At 37.1% G+C, this 23,490-nt stretch overlaps 1 protein-coding gene across 9 annotated transcripts in view; it reads right to left on the bottom strand.

Annotated features, from left to right (window-relative positions):
* Positions 1-23,490, bottom strand: part of ADAM23 (ADAM metallopeptidase domain 23) — a 197,204-nt gene that overhangs the window by 64,052 nt on the left and 109,662 nt on the right. For all 9 annotated transcript variants that reach the window (XM_017536899.2, XM_037741493.1, XM_037741494.1 and 6 more), the window contains exons 12-18: positions 22,856-22,940; positions 21,778-21,868; positions 19,333-19,381; positions 17,141-17,240; positions 13,356-13,427; positions 12,678-12,767; positions 11,315-11,395 (exon numbers count right to left, since the gene is read on the bottom strand). In XM_017536899.2, the coding sequence (XP_017392388.1) occupies positions 11,315-11,395; positions 12,678-12,767; positions 13,356-13,427; positions 17,141-17,240; positions 19,333-19,381; positions 21,778-21,868; positions 22,856-22,940 (568 nt within the window). The remainder of the gene's footprint in view (positions 1-11,314; positions 11,396-12,677; positions 12,768-13,355; positions 13,428-17,140; positions 17,241-19,332; positions 19,382-21,777; positions 21,869-22,855; positions 22,941-23,490) is intronic.

The following is a 23,490-nucleotide window of genomic DNA, read 5'->3' as shown; positions in this document are numbered from 1 at the left end:
GAGGAAGCAGCAGAAAGGCCCTGGGAGCTTGCTGGGTCCCCTAGCTGCTCATTCCTGCCTGGTACCACAGGGATCCATTGAGAGGATGGCCACAGGAGCAGGGGGTAAAACACCACAGGAAGAAGGAAGTCTCTAGCTGAACTTTCTAACAATTTGAACTGGGCAAGAAGCCTCCTGGCCATAACTCAGGGGAGGGCGTGAATTGGGTGTGTAGACTTCACAGGTGGGGAAAGAACTAAAGCCCTTTTCTCTCCAAGCTGGGACCATCAGGTAGGGCAGGGTTAGGTGTGTCTGAGCTCAGACTATCATTGAGCAGGTCTTGCTGTGGCTGCTTGTAGGGGATGGAGGTAAAATTCCCAGGTCCCTGGAGTTCTGCACCTAGGAAGATTATAGCTGCCTCTGCTGAGTCATGCCGTTGTCAGGAAAGTGGAAGAAAGCTGGTAGTCACAGGCCTCACTCAGCTCCCATGCAAACTGAAGGGCTGATTACAGTGAAAGACAAAGGGTATATAATCTTGGGAGTTCTAGGGCCCAGTGCCCACCTATAGCTATAGTAGTGTGGGTCCCTCTCCACACTACTATAGCTGATGAGTTCTGGAAAGCACCACTTCATGGCAGGAGGCCAACCAGCACAAAAATAGATAATTGGACCACCAAAGCTAGGGACCTTCATGGAGTCCATTGCACCCTCCATCACCTTCACCAGAACAGGTGCTGGTATCCACAGAGAGACTCATAGATGCTTCACATCACAGACAGCCCCCAGTACCAACCCAGAGCTGTGTAGACTTGCTGGGTGGCTAGACCCAGAAGAGAGGCAACAATCACTGTGGTTTGGTTCACAGGAAGCCATTATCCATAGGAAAAGGGGGAGACTACTACATCAAGGGAACACCCCATGGGACAAAAAAATCTGAACAACAGCTTTCAGCCCTAGACCTTCCCTCTGACAGAGCCTACCCAAATAAGAAGGAACCAGAAAACCAACTCTGGTCATATGACAAACAAGGCTCTTCAATAACCCCTCCCCGCCAAAATCACACTAGTTCACCAGCAAGGGATCCAAACCAAGAAGAAATCCCTGATTTACCAGAAAAAAGGATTCAGAGGTTAGTTATTAATCAGGGAGAGACTAGAGACGGGCAAAGCCCAAAGCAAGGAAATCCAAAAAATGATTTAAGAAGTGAAGGGAGAAATATTAATAGAAAATAGATAGCTTAAAGAAAAAAAAATTAAAAAATTCAGAAAACTTTGGACACATTTTTAGAAATGTGAAATGCTCTGGAAAGTCTCAGCAACAGAATTGAACAAGTAGAAGAAAGAAATTGAGAGTTCAAAGTCTTCAAATTAACCCAATTCAACAAAAACAAAAAAGACTAAGAAAGTATGAACAAAACCTCCAAGAAGTCTGGGATCATGTTAAACAACCAACCCTAAGAATAATCGGTGTATATGACGAAGAAGATAATTCTAAGAGCTTGGAAAACATACTTGAATGAATAATTGAGGAAAACTTCCTGACCTTGGGAGCGACCTAGCCATGCAAATGTAAAAAACACAAAGAACACCTGGAAAATTCATCACAGAAAGATCATCACCCAGGCTCATTGTCATCAGGTTATCCAAACTTAAGACAAAGGGAACAATTTTTTAAAGCTGTGAGAGAAGTACCAGGTAACCTATAAAGGAAAACCTATCAGATTAACAGCAGATTTCTCAGCAGAAACTCTATAAGCTAGAAGGGATTGGGGACCTACCTTCAGCTTCCTCAAACGAAACAATTATCAGCCAAGAATTTTGTATCCAGTGAAACTAAACATCATATATGAAGGAAAGATACAATCATTTTCAGACAAACAAATAATGAGAGAATTCACCACTTCCAAATCACCACTACAAGAACTGCTAAAAGGATCTCTAAATCTTGAAACACATCAAAACAGAACCTCTTTAAAGCATAAATCACACAGGACCTACAAAACAAAAATACAAGTTAGAAAGCAAAAACAAAAAACAAAAATCCAGTACACAGGCAACAAAAAGCAAAATGAAGGCAATGGTACCTCACATTTCCATACTAACACTAAATGTAATGGCCTAAATGCTTCACTTAAGATACAGAAGCACAGAATGGATAAGAATTCACCAACTGTCTGTTGCCTTCAGGTGACTCATTTGACACCTAAGAATTCACATAAACTTAAAGGGTGGAAAGGGCATTTAATGCAAATGGACACCAAAAGCAAGCAGGAGTAGCTATTCTTATACTAGCCAAAACAAACTTTAAAGCAACAGCAGTTAAAAGAGACAAAGAGGAACAGTATATAGTGGTAAAAGGCCTTGTCCAACAGGAAAATATCACAATCCTAAACATATATGCACCTAACACTGGAGCTCCCAAATTTATAAAACAATTACTAATAGACCTAAGAAATGACATAGACAGAAACACAACAATAGTGGGGGACTTCAATACTCCACTAGTGACAGCATTAGACAGGACACCAAGACAGAAAGTCAACAAAGAAACAATGGATTTAAACTATACCTTGGGACAAATGGACTTAACAGATACATACAGAACATTTCATCCAACAACTGTAGAATACGCATTCTATTTAACAGTGCATGGACCTTTCTCCAAGATAGATCATATGATAGACCATAAAATGAGCCTCAATATATTTAAGAAAATTGAAATTATATCAAGTACTCTCTCAGATCACAGTGGAATAAAACTGGAAATCGACCCTAAAAAGAATCTTCAAAACCATGCAAATACATGTAAATTAAATAACCTGCTCCTGAATGAGCATTGGGTCAAAAACAAAATCAAGATGGAAATTAAAACATTCTTCAAACTGAATGACTATGATGACACAACCTATCAAAACCTCTGGGATACAACAAAGGTGGCGTTAACAGGAAAGTTCATAGCCCTAAACGCCTATATCAAAAAGTCTGAAAGACCACAAACAGACAATCTAAGGTTACACTTCAAGGAACTAGAGAAACAAGAACACACCAAACCTAAGCCCAGCGGAAGAAAGAAAATAGCCAAGATCAGAGCAGAACTAAATGAAATTGAAGCAACAACAACAACAAAAATACAAAAAATAAATGAAACAAAAAGCTGGTTCTTTGAAAAGATAAAGTTGATAAACCATTAGCAAGATTAACCATGAAAGGAAGACAGAAAATCCAAATAACCTCACTAAGAAATGAAACAGAAGATATTACAACTGACACTGCTGAAATACAAAAGATCATTCAAGGCTACTATGAACACCTTTACACACATAAACTAGAAAACCTAAAAGAGATGGATAAATTCCTGGAAAAATACACCCAGCTTAAATCAGAAAATATTAGATACCATGAACAGACCAATAACAAGCAGTGAGATTGAAATGATAATTTAAAAATTGCCAACAAAAAAAGTCTAGGACCAGACAGATTCACAGCAGAATTCTACCACACATTAAAAGAAGAATGGGTACCAATCCTTTTGACCTATTCCACAAGATAGAGAAAGAAGGAACCCTCCCTAATTCATTCTATGAAGCCAGCATCACCCTAATACCAAAACCAGGAAAGGACATAACCAAACAATTAAACTACAGACAAATATACAGATACTAAAATCCGTAACAAAATAATAGCTAACTGAATCTAAAAACATATCAAAAATATAACCCACCATGATCAAGTGGGTTTCATACCAGGGATGCAGGGATGGTTTAACATACACAAGTCAATAAATGCAACACATCACATAAACAGAATTAAAAATAAAAATCACTTGAACACCAGTAAGCTGGGAAAAAAATAATAAAATAAAAATCACATGACCATCTAAATAGGTGCAGAAAAAGCATTCAATGAAATCCAGCATCACTTTATGATGAAAACTCTCAGCAAAATCAGCATATGAGGGACATACCTCAATGTAGTAAAAGCCATCTATGACAAACCCACAGCCAACATAATACTGAATGGGGAAAAGTTGAAAGCATCCCTCTAAGAACTGGAATAAGACAAGAATGCCCACTCTTACCACTCCTCTTCAACATAGTACTAGAAGTCCTAGCCAGAGAAATAAGAAAGAAAAGAAAAGAGGAGAAAAGAAAATAGAAAAGAAAAAAAGAAAGGAGGGAGGGAGGAAGGGAGGGAGGAAGAAAGAGCATCCAAGTTACTAAAAAGGAAGTCAGACTGTCACTGTTTGCTGGTGATATGATCGCTTACCTTGAAAACCCTAAGGACTCCTCTAGAAAGCTCCTAGAACTGATAAAAGAATTCAAAGTTTCCAGATACAAGATTAATGTACGCAAATCAATAGCTCTTCTATACATCAACAGTGATCAAGAAGAGAATCAAATCAAGAACTCAACCCCTTTTACAATAGCTGCAAAAAAAAAACCCAAAACCAATAACAAACTTAGGAATATACCTAACAAAGGAGTTGAAAAACCTCTACAAGGAAAACAGCAAAACACTGCTGAAAGAAACCACAGATGACACAAACAAATGGAAACACATCCCATGCTCATGGATGGGTAGAATCAATATTGTGAAAATGACCATACTGCCAAAAGCAATCTACAAACTCAATGCAATCCCCATCAGAATACTGCCATCATTTCACAGAATTAGAAAAAACAATTCTAAAATTAATATGGAACCAAAAAAGAGCCCACATAGCCAAAGCAAAACTAAGCAAAAAGAACAAATCTGGAGACATCGTGCTACCTGATTTCAAACTATACTATAAGGCCATAGTCACCAAAACAGTGTGGCACTGGTATAAAAATAGTCATATAGACTAATGGAACAAAACAGAGAACCAAGAAATAAACACCAATACTTAACAGCCAGCTGATCTCTGACAAAGCAAACAAAACATAAAGTGGGGAAAGCATACCCTTTTCAACAAATAGATACCCTTTTCAACAAATAGTAACATGTAGGAGAACGAAACTGAATCCTCATCTCTTACCTTATACAAAAACCAACTCAAGATGGATTAAGGACTTAAACCTAAGACTTGAAACTACAAAAATTCTAGAAGATAACATTGAAAAACCCTTCTAGACACTGGCTTAGGCAAAGATTTCATGACCAAGAATCCAAAAGCAAATACAACAAAAGCACAGATAAATACCTGGGACCTAGCTAAACTAAAGAGATTTTGCATGGCAATAGTAACAGTCAGCAGAGTAAAGAGACACCCCAAAGAGTGGGAGAAAAATCTTCACAATCTATACATCTGACAAAGGAATAATACCCAGAATCTATAACAAACTCAAACAAATCAGTAAGAAAAAAAAAACAATCCCATCAAAAAGTGGGCTAAGGACATGAATAGACAATTCTCAAAAGAAGATATACAAATGGCCAACAAACATATCAAAAAATACTCAACATCACTAATGATCAGAGAAATACAAATCAAAACCACAATGTGATACCACCTTACTCCTGCAAAATGGCCATAATAAAAAAATTAAAAAAACAGTAGATGTTGGTGTGGATATGGTGAACAGGGAACACTTCTATACTGCTGGTGGGAATGTAAACTAGTATAGCCACTTTGGAAAACTGTGGAGATTCCTTAAAGAACTGAAAGTAGGCCAAGCATGGTGGCTCACGTCTGTAACCCCAACACTTTGGGAGGCCGAGGCAGGTGGATCACAAAGGGGGTGAGGAGTTCAAGACCAGCCTGGCCAACATGGTGAAACCCCGTCTCCACTAAAAATAAAAAACTTAGCTGGGCATGGTGGTGCATGCCTGTAATCCCAGCTACTAGGGAGGCCAAGGCAGGAGAATTGCTTGAACCAGGACCTGGGAAGTGGAGGTTGCAGTCAGCCAAGATCACACCACTGCACTCCAGCCTGGGCTACAGAGCAAGATCTCATCTCAAAAAAACAAACAACAAAAAAAAACCCTAAAAGTAGAACTACCATTTGATCCAGCAATCCCACTACTGGGTATCTACACAGAGGAAAAGACATCATTATTCAAAAAAGATAATTGTATACACATACACATGTTTATAGCAGCACAATTTTTTTTTGTCTCTGTTGCCCAGGCTGGAGTGCAATGGCATGATCTCAGTTCACTGCAACCTCTGCCTCCCGGGTTCAAGCAATTTTCCTGCCTCAGCCTCCTGAGTAACTGGGATTAAGGGCATACACCAGCACACCTGGCTAATTTTTGTATTTTTAGTAGAGACGGGTTTCACCATGTTGGTCAGGCTGGTCTCAAACTCCTGACCTCGTGATCTGTCTGCCTTGGCCTCCCAAAGTGCTGGTATTACAGGTATGAGCCACCACAGCCAGCCTACAGCAGCACAATTCTCAACTCCAAAATCATGGAACTAACTAACCCAAATGCCCAAGAATCAATGAGTGGATAAAGAATGAGTGGGTGTGTGTGTGTGTGTGTGTGTGTGTGTGTGTGTGTGTGTGTATGATGGAATACTATGCAGCCATAAAAAGGAATGGATTCACAGCATTTGCAGAGACCTGGATGAGAATGGAGACTATCATTCTAAGTGATGTAACTCAAGAATGGAAAACAAAGCATTGTATGTTCTCACTGATATGCGAGAGCTAAGTGATGAGAATGCAAAGGCATAAGAATGATACAATGGACTTTGGGGACTTCAGGAGAAGGGGGGGCAACCTACATATACAATATGGTACATTGTATACTGCTCAGGTGATAGATGCACCAAAATCTCACCAATCACCACTAAAGAACTTAGGTAACCAAATATCACCTGTACTCCAATAATTTATGGAAAAATAAATAAGTTTGTCATGTTAAAAAATAAAACTAATGCAACCACAGTCAACAGCAATGCAAAAGCAATGCTGCTACTAGAATAAGGACATTGAGATCTAAAATTAATTTATTAGATTTTACTTTTGTGATGTTTCAAGAAGAAAAACCTTTGTAAAATTCTTCACTAATGAAAAAAAAAGTCCTTATTCTAAATTGGCATAGCCACATGTGAGACTTCATATATATATATATATATATATACATTATAATTACATTTTAGGTTCTGGGGTACATGTAAAGAACATGCAAGATTGTTGCATAGGTACATACATGACAATGTGGTTTGCTGCCTCCATCCCCATCACCTATATCTGGCATTTCTCCCTGTTATCCCTCCCAACTCCCTACCCCCTACTGTCCCTCCCCTAGTCCCCACCCCCTACAGACTTCAGTGTATGATGCTCCCCTCCCTGTGTCCATGTGTTCTCATTGTTCAACACCTGCCTATGAGTAAGAACATGCGGAGATTTCTAATCTATTTGGTTTAAGTTTAGGCTAATAAAAGACAGCTGCTTATCATGGGAATGTTTAACGAGGAAAATTAGGGAATGTCCTATGTTCTGTGGAGACGCTTAAAACAGGAGAATCATAAATCTGTGCACTTCATTCTGCTTATGAGCAGAGCATTGGATTCGGTCTCTAAATGTCATTCCAGAACCTTCCTTATACGTTACGCTATACAGGATGGTTTCCTTGAGGCAGGCAGGCTTCAATAGTGCAATAGCATTTAGAAGCGTTTATTTTAAATTATGTTATACTACTCACTTAGAGGACATATTTCATAGCACTAAGGAAAAACATTTCTCAGATCTTTCAAGAATCTATATTATATCCACCAGTATTGTTTGTCAATGATTTCTCTTAGTTATATAAGTATTATTTATTCTATTATAAATTGTAACTTTAATAAGTAGCTCTGAGGCATCAGTAAATACTAAAATAAAAATGAAGAAAAACATATTATGAGGTAAAAGAAAGTCATAATGTTGCTTGAAGATACTGATTCTCAGAGTTGCAGAGATTACATTTTTTTAATTATTAGTAGTATTAATTAAATCCAAGGCTCATTATTTCTTAAGGGGTAAAAGAAGAATTTTTGGGGGGAGGGGTTTAGTTCCCTCTACTCCATGATCTATTTTAGGTTCATCCTGATCATGTTAGAAAAACATTAGCAAAAATACTCTATTCTAATATGCTACTGAGAAATTAATTTAACAGTATAATTTTCAGCTGTTAGACATGCTATAAAAACAAAAAATGTTATACTTAATAGAATATTAGGTTGAACAAAGAGTTCTCATCATCAAATTTTTATTTCTAGTAAATCTATGGCACTTAAAGAGTTAAAGATTGAAATGAAAAAAACTATACTTCTAAAAGGGCTGAATACACAGAACTGAAACCATCCATATATGGTAAATATAAAAATAGTAGTATTCTACAAAGCTAAATATATAACTCAGTGAAACAATGTACCAGGATTGTCAATACACTTGTCATTAAACACAGAACCTACAATTCTCATACTTTGTCATTATATTACAGAAAAATTGCAAAAAAAAACCCCTATATTTTGAAATGACTAAGAAACAGATATGCATAAAAATCATGAAAACATGGCTTGAACATATTTCACTGCACCATTTCTTTAAGAGGGTCCATTTGAATTGAGCCTCAAATAATATATATCAACATATTTACAAAAATGTTAATTAGGAACCCTTCTTTCTCTCTCCTCATGCTTTCTTCCAGTTAAGGGAACTCACTGTAACCCCAGCTACCCTATGCCTTACTCACTTCCATCACTGGGAGGTGGAGTGACTGACCAATGATAAATTTGGGAAGAAGAACTAGGCATTGTGCCCTTCTTTTAGAAACAAGCCTACCCACACAAACCATGCATTTTCCATTGGTTCCTCAGGTCATATATTTTCCCTCTGGACCCAGTTTTGTCAGTAACCTGTTGCTATAGCCTAAACTGGGATTTTAAAGATAACTTTTTAGCCCTCATATTGAGCTACAGCCTTCAACTCAGGCATTTTCAATAATAAAAGTGATATTTTGACTGCCAAGTGTATTCCTTTGGGAGCTTCCTGGAAAACACGATGCCTAGCAACAGGTAACCCCCACTTTCAGGAACTTGTCCCAAGGAGCTAATCCTGAACAAGAAACACTCTTTTAGCTATTCACAAAGATGTTCACTTCTATACTACTAATAATAAACTGCCAAAATCTAAATACACACATTGAGTATAAATCAACTCATAAATCCACATAACAGACTATCATACAATCATGAAAAGAATTACTTATAAAAACTGTGTAATAGTATGGGGAAATGCTTTTAAAATAATGGCAGAATTAAAATGAAGGTAGAATGAAATCTAAAATTCTTTGCATGTCTACATGTCCCTATCTGCCCTGATTCTTGACTTCCTTTTTGAAATGTCTCCGCTATTCTCCAGCTATGCTTGCTTTCATTCCATTTCATGGAGAAGCTAAGCTTCTGGACTCACTGTTTACTGACGAGCTCCTTCTTATTTGTGTCTCTTTCAATGCCATCTCCTCTGGGATGATATATCTGATCACCCTATCTATCACATCCTACCCTATACTCTTTCCACTTTGCCTTATTTTATGCCTTATACTTATCACCGTCTGATATTTTTGTGTACTTACTTGCCTTTCTATACCCAGCAGAATGTAGGTTCCATGAGAGTAAGGCCATGTCCCAGCATTTAGAGCAGGGCTTAACACACAGTAGGCCCTTAACAAATATTCATTTGAATGACAAATAAAGACTTAATATGTATAAATTAAACACATGAAATAATTTGTATAAATTAAAAATATAAACGTTATATAAAGAAGGAATTTTAGAGGCCAATAGTAATTATGTGACAATAATTTTAATGGGAAGAGGATCATGCCAAACCACACAGGCCATAAAGCCAGGGCTACCCATGTGGGACAGACGCGGCAATGGAGAATTAGCAAGGGTGCACTTCTGCTCCCAATCCCACCTCAACTAGAGTAGTGCTGCTTGTTCCATATTTTCTACATTGGGCTTCCATTGAAAATTTGTCTAGTAAATGGTTTTGTGACTTTAAAATGTTTGAAAACAGTACATTAGTGCTTCATCAATGTGAATGTACTGTTTAAGATGTGAGGAACAGAAAAGAAAAATCAATTAATTGGGCATAAATCATAATAAAGAGAACTAATTATAAGGAGAAATTAGGAAGAAAAGAGATTTAGGTCCCTCCCCCCAACAAAAAAAGAAAACCACACCAAACTTTCCTAAAATAAAGGTATGGTGAAGAGCTAGAAATAACCAGAAAACCAAGCAAAACAAAACATAAAACAAAGGAACCAAAGCATATTCACATATGTAATCTATACTGAAAACTTTAGAATATGTACAGGTTGAGCCAGGTTGAATGAGATTCCCTAATCAAAAAATCCAAGATCTGAAATGCTCCAAAATCTGAAACTTTTTGAGCGTTGATGTGATGATGAAGATGACGTCATTAACGTTGCAGAAGTGCCTATGGACATATGGTGAAAGTGCATGATGGGCTTACGGAAGAACTGGAGCAAGTGTGCATTCATAACAGAACAAGACATCATGCTTTTGATGGCAAAAACCGTAATTACTTTTGCACCAACCTAACAAAGTCAAAGAGAAACTTCTAAGACAAAAACTCTGTTAATGAGGCAGATGACTCTGGAGAAAACATTTAAAAAACCCATCCAGCAGAAAATCCCTTTATCCTTAGAGGACCCACTTCCTGGTCCCTCAACTGTTTCTGATGTTTCTTCTCAACTAAAATAAAATAAAACGCAGTATATAGCAACCTTTTGAAAGGCTGAAAACACTGCATCATAAGTAGTGACTGAAACCCTGCAATTTTCTTTGTTGCGGTTTTTCAACAGCTGTTACAGGTATTTGGGTGACGCTACTGTGCTGCTTGGTTACCATGAACCCATTATTTTTTCAATGTCTTAATGATATGTCAATTTTTGTTTGTTTGTTTGTTTTGTTTTTACTGTTAAGTACTTAGGTGTGAATAAGTACAGGAGAATAACTGGCTATTGGTAACATAGATTCACAGTCAGGAATGATGGTGATACCATAGAACTACTGGTCGCCGGGCGTGGCGGAGGTAGTGATATCTTTGCTTTCTGATGGTTCAATGTGCACACACTTTGTTTAATACACAAAATTACTTAAAATATTACATAAAATTACCTTCAGGTGATATGTATAAAGTGATAATGAAACATCAATGACTTTCGTGTTTAGACTTGAGTCCCATTCCCAAGATATCTCATTATGAATATGCAAATATTCCAAAACCCAAAAAATCTTAAATCTGAAACACTTCTGGTCCCAAGCATGGTGAATAAGGAATACTCATCCTGTACTTACAAGTAAAATGCATTACCGAAAACTCAGTGTGCCATACCTGGCCAGAGTCTCCAGTACAATATTCAGTAATATCACACTCGTTCACAGCATCTCGACATTCATACCCTCGTGGCTGAAACTGCAAATCAAAATTGAATATTAAGAGTTATGATTACATAATATTTCAGAGAGTTATTATAACATTCTTAGACTCATCAACAATGCCTTTACTCTCACATAATTATCACCAAACTCTTTTTAAGAATTAGCAAGACAGAATACCCTATTGCAGAATAGAAACAAGGCCCAGATGCTACCCTCTATACTAAAGATGAATCATCAACCAAAGCTTTAAATGTTCAGATTTCAAAACCCACTGTCTCAGAGAACTATTTTCAGAAAACAGTGTGATGAAAATCGCCTAAAGAAGAAATTCTGGTTTGGCTTAAGACAAAATAGCAAAACACTATAATATAAACATTTAAGATCTCTCTGAAGAATTTATATATATACACAACCTTCATTAAATAACTTATTAGCATAGATATTAAACTTGTCTTTGCTAAATATAGACAATCAAATTTTAATAAATTCATATGAATTACCTTTAGTAACCCCAGGGAATGCCTGTTCTATACAAACCATTTTACTTGAGGAGGGTGTGGGTAAAAGGTGAAGGAAAGGGCCCATTACCCTCAAGCAATTTATAATCTGGTTGGGAACATGAAGCAAGGAGAAACTAAACTAGAATCTTCTAAATACGATAGTGCATAATGCCCTTTAACATTGAGAAAATAGTAAAATTATGTTACTCTATGGTTATAAGGAATATTAGAGGTTGTGTATATGAGAAAAGGGAAGATTAAAATGACTTTTCAAAACTAACTGGTGGTCTCTGTAGATGGAAGACTGTATATGTCCACACACACACAAACTGTGTACATACACATATGAGGATGCATTCATATGTTACTTTCCTGCTTTACAGGGCATTTTAAAAGCCCAATGGGAAAATATGAGCACCAGCTTTTATGTTCAAGTCTAAAATAAATTAGGGTAAGTTTTGAAGAAAAATGTTGTAAGTAGGCCATATTATTAAAAAGACCACAGAAACTGGCCCTCCTCTACAAAACAATTTAACTTGGATTTCATCTGTGTTAGTAGGGCAACTCTTTTGGAAGGCGTTTAGGTAATTTTATTAATGAGGCATTAGAGGATAAGATGGTTGGTAGTGAATAACAGGAGAGATAAATGTTGTGGCCCACAGGATTTGAGACTTATTGATTCTACAAAACTGTCGGGCTAATATGCACACTGCACCCAAGAAATTTGTAACAAGCTATTCAAATGCTCAGTGTACACGCTGAGATATCTGAATAATCTGTCAATTAAAAGAAAGAGGAAACTGTCAGAAAACTCACAAGACATGAGGTATTGTTACAGCAGGGCCCGTCACTGCAGTGAGCCCCGTTGGAGAGGGAACATTTCTTACAGCACAATCCATAGCATTCCTAGAGAAAACACTTCATGTGAGTAAGTGAAGAGCCTTACCTGCCAGTCATTCATATTCTCTCCATATGTGGCATGCATATTCTAAATGAGTACATTTATACAATAGTAAGCAAATATTCTGGGAAAGAATTAATCACTTTAAATAAGGATAGATTTCTTCCTGCCATACTTCTCAGCAAAGTAAGATCTTCTATGAAAGGACTTCAATACCAAAGAGAAAGCTTATATTTTTAGCAGGCAACTGTCCTTTGATTAGCTCCACTACATTCTAATAATCTATTTTATAAAGATAAAAATAATATACAACATGGAAAGAATGTTTTATGATTTGGTACAACTTATCTAAGATGAATATGAGCTATAAATTTTTAAGAGGTAGGGAATTTAATTAGAAGAATCCATTAGGTTTTCTCAGACAAGGCCATATAACTAATTCTAACGGGTCTGAGCTGAATTAAGCACTGATCAGAAAGATGAGAAAGAAAAGCAGTAAGACCACAATGAATGTGCTGCCCTCTCACAAATGCTATTCCTATTTGCACCAAGTAAGATCTATGCTGTAAGTAGAGAAGGTTTCTTATACCTACCACATGAAAACCACAATCACACTCCTCCCCAGCTTCCACATATCCATTTCCACATTCTGTGGGTTCAAATAACTAAAGAGATTAGGGAGAGAAGGGAAAAATATTTCAATTTATCACAGAAAAATCAACATACCAACCGGGCCACATACAAGGGCCCTATAATCAGCTATCATGTGATATTCTTCTATGATCTCTTGCTAAGGCATCTTATAAATAATGACTGTGTGGGAAATACTGTTCATTTATTAATAACACTTAAAAATATATATCTGAAACGGGGCAATATCTCTTGGGGGATTCTCTTGCCGTGGCTCCGGAGATGACCTCTAGCATTAGAGTTGCTTTTTATGGAGATAAGCTGTCAAGAGGAATAGATCACTTTTCATATTTGCTAATGGAGCTAAAATGCATTGCTAATAAGACTCACAGATACCTAATTTGCTGATCTGTCTCAAGACAGCTAAGAAGCCATAAAACCTGTCAAAAAGATAAATATGCTTCAGTCATAGCCAAATGTGATATGTACAATCAAGTAAATGCAGATAAACTTAGAGGAAAAAAATGTTGCTAGAAATCCAAGCCCATCATTCTCACTGAAAAGAAACCTCAAGTGTCTGAAAGCATAAGACACATATATGGATATATAGAAGTCTCTCAGTCATTCCTAGGGCAATAGAAGAGTACAATTTCTAGAAAAATCTACTGGTATCATGAACTTGCTTGCCAGATAAACTATATCATAGAGCAACTGTAAAGGTAGTTGACTGTTTAAGAAAATCATGTGTACTTCCAGGGGTGGCAGGGAGTGGGGCAGGATTTCTCTGGGCATAATCATTACACCTTAAATGAAGGCTGGAGCAGCACATTCCAACCCAAATGTTCTGAGCCCTGAATATGAGAGGGAGTAACAGGCTCCATCCCCAGCAGCTGAACACACCTCAAGGAAGGGCTTCCTTCCACTAAATACACCTGAGAAAGAACTGATCCTCCTTCCACTTTCAGAAAGGCAAAACTATTATGAGAAGCAAAGGTTTCCAGACTACTTGGGTAGGACTCTCCTTGTGGAAAAGTCCTATGAGTAAAAGCAGCATTGCACATCTCTGTGTTATTTTGATCAGGAGGCAAGAGAAAATGGAAAAGATAAGGGCTGATTTGAACATGGGCAGCACTTCATACCAGGCTCCCCATTCCTTCTTTCTTTGGACTCTGCCTTCCTCCTGAGATGGGTCACGATCTCCAACCATGTGGAAAACATGGCAGTGAGGAAGAGTCCCAAAGCACAGAAAATATGCGCACGTATAATGTAAAAATACACACACACACACACAACACATGCATATACACACATTCAAAACACTTGGGGGAAAAGTCGGTTCTTTGATATATACATATAAACTATTCCACTGGAATCCATAGTTGTTTATTAACCATTGTTCTAGGTAGTTTAAAAAAACATAATTCCATATTTACTAACTTTAAAAATAGATGATTTATAGTTATTTTTATTTCATTTCCAAGTTATTAGAATAATTTTCTCCTAACTCACAGGCAATTTCAGAAATCCACTGACGGACCCTTATGCATATGCTAGAAACCTGAACCTTTCCAAACAAGTGAGAGTTGTTTCCTCAGACATGATGCTTATAATTAGCTGGTAAGCTGCAAGGTGGGTAAAATCAGCCATGTACACTGCAATTCAAAAATGCCAGCAGCTCACATTTGTTCATTTTTACTTATTTCACCCATTTTGAGCACTTTGAAGCTTTTGGATTTCTCTTGCATTGAGATCAATGCTATGAAAGGCAGGCAACTAACTTTAACTATGCAAGGTCACTTTGAAAGTCCTGTTTCTTTTTCCACAGTCATACTGAGATTTTACACAGATGTCAGGCTTTAAGCGATCATCTCCTGACTACATAGTGTCATTTAATTATGGGTCAGTGAATTAATTATCCTGTCAGTTACCACATTAGTTATTGATTTTGTTTTAAAAAGGTTAACATTATTTCGCTGCTCTCTCAATTTGCACAGTATTAAACATTTTGCATAGCAATGAGCTATATTTGACTCATGAAGTAGTATTTTAAAAAGAAATACGAAATTTGCCACGTTAGGATTTCCATACCATCTGCAGATTAGCATTGATCCTATCTTTTTGCCTGTTGAGCAACTTCATTTCCAAACATGCTACTGCAGGTCCACAGCCCCCGTTTATGCAAAGCTGGTGGGTTTGAGACTTCCGGCTTTGCTGAAGCTTAGAGAAGTATGATGATGCATTTACTGTATTCTATGTAATAGCCCTGAGGGGCCTGGGACACACCCTACAATCAGTTAATATTTCTGCAGCAAGACTTATGAATATTTACCTTATGAGATATAAATATTATCAGTTTAGGGCAAGTTTTACTGTCAAATGTGTTTTCCACAAACATAAAAAACACTTCTGAAAATTTTCAGTTTTTTGAATGTGAATCTAAAGGATTGTGACACTGTATACACACAGTATGATGAAATGCCAATTGGCAATGTGGCCCTCCCCAGGTAAACAGACAATACATTATAAATACGTATGTGTATTTGGCCAGGTACAGTGGCTCACATCTGTAATCCCAGCACTTTGGGAAACCAAGGCAGGTTATTCACAAGGTCAGGAGATCGAAACCAATCTGGCCAACACGGTGAAACCCCATCTCTACTAAAATACAAAAAATTAGCTGGGCATGGTGGCAGACACTTGTAATCCCAGCCACTCGGGAGGCTGAGGTAGGAGAATCGCTTGAACCTGGGAGGTGGAGGTTGCAGTGAGCCAAGATTGTGCCACTGCACTCCAGCCTGGCAAAAGAGTGAAACTCTGTCTCAAAAACAAACAAACAAAACACATATGTGTATTTATGGTATCCATAAATACCTTGGGTAATTTTTTTGGCTGGCTGATATTCATAAGGAACTAATGTTTCAGGAGAACGCATCTCAAAAAAAAAAAAAAAACCAAGAAATTAGTTAGGCCCTGACATGGTTTGGCTCTGTGTCCCCACCCAAATCTCATCTTGAGTTCTAATCCCCACTGTTGAGGGAGAGACCTACCTGGTGGGAGGTGACTGAATCATGGGGGTGGTTTCCCCCATGCAGTTCTCAGGAGAATGAGTGAGTCTCACTAGAGCTGATGGTTTTAAAGTGTGGCACTTTCTCACGCTCTTTCTCTCTCTCTGGCCACCTTGTAAAGAAGGTACCTGCTTCCCCTTTACCTTCTACCACGATTCTAAGTTTCCTGAGGCCTCCCAGCCATGTGGAACTGTGAGTCAGTTAAAACTCTTCTGTCTATAAATTACCCAGTTTGAGGTAGTATCTTTATAGCAGGGTGAAAATGAACTAATACTTGTACCTAGAAAGAGTGTCAAGGAGAAATGGAATTTTTATCAGAGAAATTGGTTAAAATAATATTTATCTTAATTTAACCCACCGTCTCTTAGCAGCAGAGTGAAAATCTTAACATGAAAATCTCAAAGATATTATAATTGAAGAACTCTTTGCTTTTTTGGAAGGGAGGATTTGGGAGTTCTAGCTAGCACTGAAAAACCAGAAACAGAGAACACTGAATCTATGGTTTTGTCATTCATTTAAACAGGACTCAATTTTTAACATGATAAGGCCTTTTACAACTAAATATTAATCTGATTGACAAAAATACCTGCCTTCCAAGACAGGCATCTGATATCCAGCACTATTCCATTGTAAAACACTAGAGAAATAATATACTTTCTTAGTACATTTTCTAAGTGACTAACCTTTGTTGGCCTGTTGAAAAGGCAAGCTCCACCCCCTCTCTGTAAAAAGTCTCTATATTCCAAAATGCTGCACTTTGAAAATTTTCGAGAATGGGACACCCTGAGGAAACAAAGAATGAACTATGTAAATAACTTACCAAAAGCAATCATCAGAGAAGAAAATTAAAACCCCTAAATTGGAACGAAATGTTCACTTTGGATCCAAATTAATCTACACAAATTTTGACAAGGCACTTATGTTCAAATAGCAACTTAAGTATGTGTGATGGAGTTTGCAGAGATGGAAATTCAAAGAAAATCAAAGATTTGGGGGCTATGTTAAAACCTCCTCGGCAGAAAGCCCTTTTGTGACCAGGCTAGAAATGGTTTTTAAAAAGCTCATTACAAAACCTCTTCACATAGGCTGTATTATAAAGTTTGTTAATTTTTATTTGATATGTCTCATTAAAGTCAAGCATTTTTTTGCCTCTGTTCTAAATAAAAAGAGGTCATGAACCTACTAGGGCCAGTTTATTGAAGACTGTATCATTCAGGCCAACAATGCAATTCAGGTAAACAAGGAAACCCTAAAGAGCTGTGTTAGATCAGTACTTGTATATGTACATATGTTTTCAGCATGTATATGCACAGTGACAAGAGAATTGGGATAAGCTCCCATGAATAATAGCTCTTTATTCTCAATTTCAAATACTATTTGGTGATATTCATTATTAAGCAAGAATAGAAAATTAGCCTCTCAGTGAATTACTTAATCAAATTTAATATCTCTGTGTCAGAACACAGGAGAATATTATACACATGGGTGTGGTTAAGCTGAATCACACACACACACACACACACACACACACACACCCCTATTCCTCAGGAATACAGCATGTGAATATAACAGTGCTTGACTTGGGAGTGACAGGCCACTTATTCTAGGAAGTAATTCAGTAATTTTATGCTTTCTGATGTTAGGAAGGTAGTTTATAAAGTAGGTAAAACCTGCCACTGTTGAGAGGAGCCTCTTAGAAAAACTATATAGAAATGTATTCTTGAGAAAATATATATTAACTTTAAAACATTTTATTATAATATCTCCTATGAAGAATCACTGTAAAAAACTCAGAGATTAATTTAGAAGACAGAAGACATCTCCCTATAGAACCAACATTATCAATATTACCTTCTTATGGTACTCCCCAGAAAAGCCTGGTTAAGCTATAAATTACTAAACTATGGAGTAATAGTAAGGGAACCGTGGAAGTTAAGGGTTTCACATTTAGACTCCACTTCTAGAACTGCATTCCAGAGTAGCAAGGATAATGACCGACTGTGCAAACCCTCATGCCCACACTCTTCCCACCCTGGACTCCTAGGCGGGGCTGGTGAAAGAATAATAAACGGGCTCTGTCCAAGTAGGTCAGGGCCTCTGGCAACCAGGGCTCAGAGGAATGGAGGTAGGATTAGAAATGGTTGGTGTGTTGAGCAGGTGTCTGGCGGCAAAGAAAGCAAGAGAGGCACATGGGTGAGGAAACCTCTCCTTTCTACTAGGAGCAGTCTATGGTTTAGGGGGTCTGGGGGTGGTGGCTCCCATGGGGCAGGGGTCCCTATGAAAGAGGGCAATGTTTCCAGGCCTTGGTTCACTGAAGCAACACCAGTCTGGGGAAGCTGCGCTAGTTCCCAAAGTATTCACAAAAGAAAAGTGAGGGAATGTTCAAATGTCTATTACTAGAAGAGGACCTGATTTAGACACAATAAGCCTGTCTTAATTTTAGAAAAGCTTTATTGATTTATAAACAGTATAGTATAATTTTTATTAATGTAAACATATATATTTACCAGTTCCTTAAAATGTAAATTGATGACTAAATTGATTTTCACTGACTGCTTCAGGTAGACAACCAGCTTTTAATCTAAGTGTACTAAAAAATTAATGCCTCCACTAAAGTTAGAAGCCTTTAATAATGTGCTTCCTTCAAGAGTTAATAAGTAGAAGTTAATACATTTTACTTTTATCATCAACCTTAAATAAAAAATTAAAATATAAAGTAAATTAGCCTTTTCAGTTTAAAAATATCAGACACTTAATTATTGATTTTATATTGTGCTTAGCCTAAAAGACCAATACCAGAGAGACCTTGTTTCTAATTCTATGCAGCAATTTTGGCAAAAGGCATATATCAAATGCACACATAATGAAAATTTACCCTGTTTCCTCCATGATGCAGCCACCCCAGGATTCTGTGCAGTCACATTCTAGTCCAACAAAATAATAAAAGCAACAGAAGAAAAAGGAAACAAAGAAAGTCACATATTTAACTGGTATTACAACTCCTACAATAATTCTTTATTACCAATTCCATGTCAGGCAAACAGACACGGAATGTGAAGTCTTATAGAGCGAAATTTATTTTTTTAAATCAATATTTTCTTATCCTTTCCAGAATTATTGGTCACTTCCTAAGAAAACAGCTGGTAAGAAATAAGATGGTGCCTCTCTTCATTTTTGTAACTCTGACAACTCAATTAGGTTCCTAGTTCCAATGTTTAGTGAAAAGCACCCTGGTCTACAAATTGGAAAGCCTGAGTTCTGGTCCCAGTTCTGCCATATGAGGGGGTCCCATAACTGAGTGACTTAGCATTTCCTGGATCTCAGTGTTTCTACCTCTAAAATGGAAATAACACCTTTTTGTCTATCTCCCAGAGTGGTTGTGGGGTTCACACTAGACGGTGTACCTATGTGCTCTCAGTGAAGTATAAAGCTCTGTTGCACCAACACAACAGATCATCACTGAAGTTTTCTAACAGAGAATGCTGGAAGTTAGAGAAGAGAATTCAATTTGTTAGAGTCAAAGTGAGGATCAACAAGAGACTTGAATGAACACTATGCTAAAAGGTTTAGTAAAAGAGTGCAATCTAAAACAGAAGTGTACATAATCACTTAAAAACAATTATAACTTAACTTAGATACCAGAGACTGACATATTGATATTGTGCTGGCTCTTCTCTTCATTAATTTTTTTCCTATTTCTCTTTTCTATACCTATCTATCTATATATCTATGTATCTACCTATCTAGATCTATATTTATCTATATCTAGAGAGGTATACATATCTCTCTCTATATATGTATATATACACATACACCCCTATATATAGAGAGAGAGGTATATTCAAAGATATAATTCTAAATGGATTTTTTTAACTCAAAGTTTAGAACCAATGAAATAGCTACCTAAACAAACAAGTCACAAAGAAATAAAGAATTTTAGGAAGGAGGGAACTATGGCAGGCATTAGTAATGAACTCTACTTCTCACCCTAATTCACCATGCAACTCAGTAATATCTCTCAGCTGACTCTAGCACTGGCCTCTTCCCAGATCCAAGATTTCTAAACAAGGGCATAAACCTGGTCATACACCTCTCTGGCTTTAAGGTGTTTATACCAGATGATGAAAGTCTAAATACTTCCTTTAATGTGTACTAGGTGATTCCTGGGAAAGCAAACACTCTGACCAAGATAATCAATGGAAGTTTGTGGGCGCTTGTGAAACGCCACCAGACACTTGTGATAACAATCTTAAAGTACCCATAAAGGGAACTGAGAAGCCTGTGTACATATATTTTGTTTCAATTTTCCAGAACATTATGCATTAATAAAAAAAGAATATAAAATATAGAATGACATTAAGGTAGATTCTGTCCTTTTCTTTTCTGGGGAGGTGAGGTGGCAAGTGAAATCTTTACTCCCAGTGCCTCATATTTTCAAAACCTATGAGGGGACTTAAGTGAATAATATGAGTGAACACATTGGTCTCTCCACAGGTACACATCAGGTTGTTGCCCACTGCCACAAAAAATATATTAAAAAGTATATTTTACCTCTCTGTTGGTACAAAGATGAATAAAATCTTGGTTGAATTTTACTTTGATTTTAAAAGAAATTAACATTTTTCATGCACCCTTCAAATTATTGTGAGCCCTAGGCCCTTTGCTTACTAGAAAATTAGCCCTGTCTTTCTATCTACCTCTAATCTAATTAATGAAAAAGTGACACCTAACAGTCACCGGCTATGTTTTTTACTGAAGAGATGTGTGGCCCTATTTGTTCTCCTTTTGGACCTGCCTGGCCACTAGAGGAGAATCCTATCCTTTACTGCCTATTCCCATGCTTAAAAGGCTCTGGGGCAGTGTCTTTCCTTAGAGAGTCTTTTTCTCCAACTTTTCTGATGGGACTAGGTGGGTAAATTTCATGAGAGTTTAAAAATGAGCTCTCTTTGACTCTGGATCTAAGCAGTTTCCCAATCCAACTGTGATCTTACTAAGTTTGTGATGAAGTTTAATCTGGCATCTTATGCCTCTGCTCAGCCACTAGAACCCAGAGCGTGAGAGTATTCCCCACCCCCATTCCCACATTCTGCAGTGTGAGAAAGAGCTGACTCATTCTGCTTTTACAGATTTGAAAGGGAAATTTTTCTAACCTAAACAGATTAAAAATCACTTAAGTTGCTTATTATGTAAAAATAGAGGAAGGAGATATTCTACAATTAAACTACAATGACTAGAATGAAGAATATTTATTTATTGACTGAACATGCATTATACAGACAGAATGGCACATGAAAGTGAGTAAGAAGGTCAATGTACATACTTGGCTTTCTGCTAGAAGGTTCCCATTGGATTCCAAGGTTTTGAGCCAGGCTCTGCGATAATACTTGTGCCACTGCCATTGGAAGACCATACTGTTTTTCAGAGTTGAAAGTGTGTGGGAGACATTTGAGAGAGTGCACAAAGCTAGTTATTATTTCTTAATTGTTACCACAAATCTTCTCAGTTCCCTAAGTAGAGCCTGTCAGTATTAAAGTTGGTATATGCTCCTTCTCACCTCCTCCTTACAACTGGGCCCAACAAGCAGAAAGCCCCTCTTACTATGTGGTATCTCTCAGAATTTGAAGCTGTCACATTGAAACAAGTCACACAGGCTGTGCTCCAATTCAGCTTATACCAAACTAAGAATAAATTCAACTTACTAAAATACTTCAAGAGAGGTTCCCACTACATGGGCTATTAGGATAACATGGTATAATACACTCCAATATTATTCCAGGCTAATTGTGGTCTATTGAGATAACCTCGTATAATATATTTCAGTAATGACAAGAGTTTAGATATAATTGGTTATACTTTTTGGGTGCTGTTGCCAGTTAAGAATTTTCTTTATAAAACTGAAAGTACTAAAATCCAAACAATGAGATTAAGGAAATAGGTGTTGAGTTCATGCTACAGACAGGTAGATAGAAGGCATGAAGATGAAAAAATATACATAGGGAGAAAAAAAGATACAGTACTGGTATCAGAAATCCTTTGATTTTAATGAGTTAAATTTAACATGGGCAGAGGAGCATTATAACAAAAAGAAGTCAGGGAAGGATTCATAAGCATATAAAAGCTTAACAACCTATCTGTAGAGGCCTAAAAGTCTATAGGCGAATCTTCAGCTACATTTGCCTGATATATATGAAAAATTGTCATTACGATATCAAAATATGTCACTATGAGCCAAAAGGACCACATGGGGCTCTATGTATTAATAACATAAGCCACTCATGCTACATTTGCCATGTCATCATTCTAAACAAGCATGAGAAAGGATGTAAACTAGGCCACAGAAAAAAAGGAGAACAGATGCAAAGATGAAGCTCTACTTTAAGAAAATTGGTAAAATTTACCTCATTCACACCAACTCCTCTTGTGCGAGAACAGACACCTCCAAAGTAACTCAGACTGCTTCTCTTATAGTGAAATGTCACCCGCCTTAAGAAAAAGCAGTGCTATTAGGAAACCAGTGTGGTGACCATCATTCCATAGTCTCCCAAAATATGTGTGCCCTCCTATGTGGAACACCCCCAAACCATCCTCCTCCAAGAAATCAAAAACTAGTTCAAATACCTTAAAATTTATGACATAATTACCTTTAAATTTGTTCTGTTAAATAATTTCAGTTGAGCAAGCACCAACTGAGTACCTACTAAGCATCGTGTACTAGCACAGGAATTGAAAACACAAAGATAAACAGACACAGCTCTTGACTTTTTTCTAGTAGACAATATCTAGCAGTGATTAAAAAGAATTAATATTGCTGATTATTATAAATTGCTGATGAAAGCCTGAAAAAACAGGAAGTAAAAGGTAACAGTGGGAGGAAAGGAAGGAGTCATTTGGTTGGTTTGATTCCAGGACAGAACCTTAAAGGACTACCTGACTGGGGAAGAGAATAGCTTATTATATTAAAAAGAAAATATGGAACTCTTTTTCCTTAGTAGTAGAAACTGAGCTGAATGGTTCATCTAAAAGGACTACATTT

Source organism: Cebus imitator, unplaced genomic scaffold (genome assembly GCF_001604975.1).
Source record: "Cebus imitator isolate Cc_AM_T3 unplaced genomic scaffold, Cebus_imitator-1.0 Scaffold101, whole genome shotgun sequence".
Taxonomy (NCBI): Eukaryota; Metazoa; Chordata; class Mammalia; order Primates; family Cebidae; genus Cebus; species Cebus imitator.
Note: the sequence above shows the minus strand (reverse complement) of the source record. Positions and strands in the feature narration are given on the sequence as shown.